Raw genomic sequence first — 6,000 nt, 5'->3', positions numbered from 1 at the left:
CCATTGTCCCAACGTCATCCAGGCCCTTACCATGCTTCCTCTCCCTGGTAACTATCTCTAATGTGAAAAGGGGATAGAGAATAGAAAACAGGACCCTGAATCCCACCATGAATATTTTGATGATCTATGGAAAAAAACGAAAAACAAAAAACCTGGCACTAATCTGAATGGTGCCAGCAGGTCCTAGCCTCACATGGAGGAAATTCTCAAATGGGGTTAAGTCACAAGTGTGCCCTTTTTTTTTAAGCATTTAATACAAGACGTTACAAACTAACAGATTGTATGCAGTGTTGCTATAAATCAAATATACAAACAGATGTAAGTTAGTTAGGAATAAATTGTGCCATCAAATGTGTATGGAAATATAACCCATTAGCTAATGTGAAATTGGAGTAATTCTCTACAGTTAATAAAAACAACAAATTTTCATTTGAGGCTCTGGAAGTCTTGAGTCACATTTTTAAAATCCCCCCCTGCCCTCCCCTTCCCCTCAATGTCTTAAAACACATGGCTTTACAACGGCTGCTGCACAGAAAATATACACCCTCAAAGTCTGACTTTCATTTAAATACAAATATACAAAATGTAAACTGAGACAATAGAGAAATTTACAAAACTTTTCTTTAAAAATAATAAGGACAAATTTCAGTTCTAGGTATGATGCTATTTAAATACGTGCAAGTCGTCTTATCAGTTGGATTTCTATTGCAACGTTCTACAGAGACCCAGTGCCATCACACCAGCTGTCCAAGAGCCCCTCCAGAAAAACAGACCTGAGTGGGAATTTCTTCAGGAAAATTGGAGGCTCCACTTCCGAGGTTTGGACAGGGCCCCTCTCTGGCTTTTGGAGGGGTGGAAGCATTGGCCTAACTCAGCTACGGTGGAGGCTCTTGTTGGCAGGATCTCTGTTTCTAAAGTGGAAGGACTAGGGCTTGGCCCCATTTGTAACTCCCAGATTTGAGTTGAAACTAGCTGCTTCCAGTAGAGTTTGAACGTACATGGTTGGAGTTGATGTGGTGATTAAAATTTGCCTTGGAATTAGAAGTACTCTTGGAGTTGTTCTGATGCTGGAAGAGAGAAAAAGCCATTAGACTTGCTACAATGACATGCAGAGAAAGACATCTCAGAGCCGGAACAAACATTTAAAAGGAAACTGTTTGCTCTTTTTGAATGGGAAAATGAGCGTATCTCTGTAAGGCAGGGGCCCATTGTGTAGGATTTAAGCTTATGGAGAGAAGAGAAGGGAAGGAAAGCACAGTGAGGGATCACCTTCCTATCTCTGTCTCTTGCTCTCCATTATTTTATGTGCTTTCTCTGTGCAGACTAGGCTTACAGGAGTAATTAATTCTAGCTCAAGTGAGCATTATCAAGGCAATGTATTAGAGAACTTTGCAGAATCCTGATACAATCTGTACGTTGTACTTGTTGAATTCCCTTATTGATTGTTCTTGTGGGGTTCAGTGAGCCTCAAGGACTCCAGTGACAATATCTCTAGTATCTAGCCTGGAATCCACTTACCAGGCAACTATGAATTTCTTCCTAGAGAATTTCTAAGAAAGAACTCGTTTGCAAAATTATTTTAGTTTTTTCCCCATGGTTCCACGGTTCATTTGTCTCCCTCCCCTGTTCCTTCTCACTCCTGTGGTTGACAAGCAATTCCACTGGGTTATACATATATTATCACTCAAAATCTATTTCCATATTATTCATTTTTGTATAATCTTTTAAAACCAAAACCCCAAATCATATACCTATATAAAAAAGCGATAAATCAAATGTTTTCTTCTGGATTTTTACTCCTACAGTTCTTTTTCTGGATGTGGATAGCGTTCTTTTTCATAAATCCCTCAGAATTGTCCTGGATCTTTGCATTGCTATTAGTAGCAAAGTCAAGTACATTTGATCATTCCACAATGTTTCAGTTATTGTGTATGATGTTCTCCTGGTTCTGCTCATTTCACTCTAAGTCAGTTCATGTAGGGCTTTCCATTTCTTATAGAAATCAAGAAGCTCATAATTTCTTATAGCACAATAGTATTCCATCACTATCATATTCCACAGTTTGTTCAGCCATTCCCCAATCCAGGTTCATCCTCGCAGTTTCCAATTTTTTGCCACCAAAAAAGCATAGCTATAAATATTTTTGTACAAACAGATCCTTTAGCATTTTAAAAAAATCTCTTTGGGATACAAACTTAGTAGTGGTATTGCTGGATCAAAGGGCACACATTATTTTAAAGCCCTTTGGGCATAATTTCAAATTGCCTTCCAGAATGGTTGGATCAATTCATAACTCTACCAGCAATATATTAGTATCCCAATTTTGTCACATACCCTCCAACATTTATTATTTTCCTTTACTGTCATATTGGCCAATCTGCTAGGTGTGAGGTGGTACTTCAGAGTTGCTATGATTTGTATTTCTCTAACCAGGGGGATTTAGATAATTTTTTCATATGATTATTGATAGTTTTGATTTCTTCCCTTTCATCATCATTTGTCAATTGGGGAGTGATTTGATTTCTTAAAAATTTGACATAGTTCTTTGCATATTTGAAAAATTAGACCTTTGTCAGAGAAATTTGTTATAAAAATTTTTCCCAGTTAGAGGACAACTCAATCACTAAAATCGATCAAATAAACTCTTGGATATTAAATAATGTAATAATAATAATAATAATAATAGCTAACATTTATATAGCACTTATTTTGAACTAGACATTGTACTAAATGCTTTACATTCTCATTTCATTCAAGCTGCATCCTTGGGAAGTAGGTGCTATTATTATCCTGATTTTATAGGTGAGGAAACTGAAGAAAACAAAAGTTAAGTGACTTGCCCAGAGCCATACAACTTGGATATAAATGATGTCAGATTTGAATCCAGATCTTCTTGACTCCAGACCTAGTACTCTATCCACTGTACCACCTAGGATTCCAAACTGGAAGGGACTTTAAAGATATCTGGCCCAACTACCTCATTTCTCCAAGAAGGAAACAGATCCAAAGAGGTAAAGCAACTTTCCCAAGATTATAATGGGAGTAAGTTAGAGGACTGGGACTGGAACTCATACCTTCTGATTCCATATTCAGTGCTTTTTCAATTACACTACCATATAGTAGAGAGAAAGAAAATGCCCTGGAAGTACTTTTCTAGCCTACTTGAAGATTTCCATTAGGGTCTCATTCTCCTTAGAGAAATCCTAAGGGCTATGAGGGCATCTTGTGTATCATTTGTGTCCATCAGACTTGTTGAGAGATTGTTGGAGTAATAATGGGGGCATTGGATAGACAATAGGAAGAAGTAGGGATAAGGGTGTGCCAGAACTTCTGACTTCCAGATGCTTTGAAAAGGGTAATCTGGGAAATGAGCCGGAGCTGGGTTGTGCTTGTGTTGATGACTTAGAACACTTCTTGCTACTAAAGTTTTCTTTTTGTTCAGGATCATTAATGAAGTATTTGCAGAGAATTTGCCATTTTTCTGAGACCTGAGAGACATTTGGACCAGGATAGATATTAGGAAGACATCACAATTCCTAACAACTGTTCCAGGGAGGGAAGGTCCAACTAGTTTTTTTCTCTTTTCTTGGCTCTAGGAATAGACATAGCTCAAGAAGGAAGGGAGCTACTGTGATAATTAGATTAAGTCCATACTGCCCATCTTTAGATTTAATCATCAAAGGTAAGAACACCTCCAATTCTGGGAGGTCCATAACCCACCTGTGCTAGAGTGAGTGACGAATCAGAATCAACTGACTGCCCCCTAGACGTCCTATGAGAAGTGTCTGTTGTGATTAGACATGCAAATTAGGAGGGAGGTAGAGGAAGTGACCCCTTTAAAAAGAGGGAGTTGAGTGAGTGAGAGGTCTTCGGTGGAAGAGGATGTCTGGTGACAGACTTCTAGTTCATGGAGGAGTATTGGAATGCTGAGACCCTGGTGAGATTGTTTTAAATATCTTCTTTGAATTGTCACGTGGGTAAGTTAGGCTGACTCTCCCTCTCTTTCTCCCTTGGCGTTTCTGGAGGCTCTATGCTCAGGGAGGCCTCTCTTGCCTCTCTAATTGTAAAAGGCCTTGTGGCTAGAAGCTTTGTTTAATTAACCTCTGTGCTCCTCTGCTGGGGCTTCTAAATTCTTGCCTGGTCCAAGCCAGGGTTTCTCTCTCTCAATTTCCCTACTTTCAACTTTCCTAATTGTAAATAAATCATCATAAAAGTCAATTTTGACTTGAGATTATTCTTGAGGATTGATAATAGTTCAGTCCTCTGGCAACCATCTTTTAATATATTGAACCCATAAAACCCCTTTCCCCCCCTTACACTAGGGAGCTACAGGTTTGGCTTCCTTTGTTGCTTGAGTCAGGGAGGAGAGGAAGAAGAGCAATGTGAGCTGCATGGGATCATGGAGTTGAGGAGGGAACCTTCACAAGGATAATGGCAAGGAAATTTCAAGACCTGCTGCTCCAGGCTCTTCCTTTCTCCTCCCAATTCAAACTCAAAAGTTGGTGTATGTCACAAAGCAATTCCATATTGTTGGATCTGAGGAAAAGAAATATCAAAGGAAATGGAGCAAACATTTGATAGGTCACATCCATGCCTGGATCTCCATGGACCTTCCCACACTCCAAAACTAATTGGGAATACTTTGTCCTTCAGGGAATCTGGAGTAGGCTGGAGATCTCTGGTCCTTTCCTTTCCATGGCACCCTCAAAGAAGCATCACCCTCTGCTTCTTGCACCCCCTCCCCAATACCTTTTCCAAAGCAGCACTGTATCTGTACTCTTTGCCAATCCCAAGAAAACTGATTCACCAAAGTTAAAGCCCTGACCTCTCTGTCCCTACAGCAGGGATGACCAGAAAGGAGAGCTGAGGAGTTAGTAGGAACTGTTTGAAGGGGCAAAATAATATGAGATAGTTTAGTGTCCCTCACTCCTTTAACAGTAATAAAACTTTACATCTTTAAAGTACCATGAGATCCATCATCTCATTGGAGCTTCACAGCATCTTAGTGAGGTAGACAGGACAGATGCTTATATCTCCACTGTGTGTGGGTGGGTGGTGGTGGTGGGATGCCTGAGCTTGGAAAGGTAGTGACAGGTTTTCCATCTCTTCCTCCACAACTCAATTGCCACCATTATACAGGCCCTCGCTAGTACCTTCCTGACCGACTACAGTGCTTTCCCAATGGGGCTTTGCCTCTGCTTTCACCTGGCCTCAGTCCCTCCCTCCATCTTTCTGCTTCTTTAAAAATCTGCTTCCAATAACCTCCATGAATTGATGCAGAGTGAAAGGAGCAGATCCAGGAGAACATTGTACATAGAGACTGATATATTGTGGTACAGTCAAACATAACTCTCTACTAGCAGCAATGCAAGAATCCAGAGCAAGGCTGAGGGACTTATGAGAAAGAAAACTAGCCACAATCAGAGGAAGAACTGTGGGAGGAGAAACACAGAAGAAAAACAACTACTTGAACACATGGGCTGATGGGGATATTATTGGGGATGTAGACTTGAAATGACCACACCAATGTAACTATCAATAATATGGAATTAGGTCTTAATCAATAATACATGTAAAACCCAGTGGAATTGTGTGTCGGCTAAGGGAGGTGGAGGGTTTGGGGGAGAGGGAAAGAACATGAAACATGTAACTATGGGAAAATATTCAAAATGAAAATAAAATAAAATAAAATAAAATAAAAATCTGCTTTCTCTTGATTCTCCTGAGCTGAAGGCAATCTGTTCCTCCTCAAATTTTCTTTAAGCACATGGTCCTACTCCATCCTTTGCCCTCTATACGACACATTCTATCTTGTGTCATACCCATTTATACAAACTATATGCTCTCCTCATCTTCTCAATTACATTGTAAGCTTCTGGGAGTCAGGCACTATGGAGTTTTTTTTTTTAAGCCCTTACCTTCTGACTTAGAATCAATACTGTGAATTGGTTCCAAGCCAAAAGAATGGTAAGCGCTAGGCAACAGGGGTTAAGTGACTTG

The 6,000-nt window shown here is 39.8% G+C and overlaps 1 protein-coding gene across 1 annotated transcript in view; it reads right to left on the bottom strand.

Annotated features, from left to right (window-relative positions):
- Positions 1-243: 243 nt before the first annotated feature.
- GRK5 (G protein-coupled receptor kinase 5) overlaps positions 244-6,000 on the bottom strand; it is a 336,045-nt gene continuing 330,288 nt past the window's right edge. Inside the window, exon 16 of the mRNA XM_044665627.1 lies at positions 244-1,067. Coding sequence (XP_044521562.1) covers positions 969-1,067 — 99 coding nt within the window. The 3' untranslated portion in view covers positions 244-968. The remainder of the gene's footprint in view (positions 1,068-6,000) is intronic.

Source organism: Gracilinanus agilis, chromosome 2 (genome assembly GCF_016433145.1).
Source record: "Gracilinanus agilis isolate LMUSP501 chromosome 2, AgileGrace, whole genome shotgun sequence".
Taxonomy (NCBI): domain Eukaryota; kingdom Metazoa; phylum Chordata; class Mammalia; order Didelphimorphia; family Didelphidae; genus Gracilinanus; species Gracilinanus agilis.
Note: the sequence above shows the minus strand (reverse complement) of the source record. Positions and strands in the feature narration are given on the sequence as shown.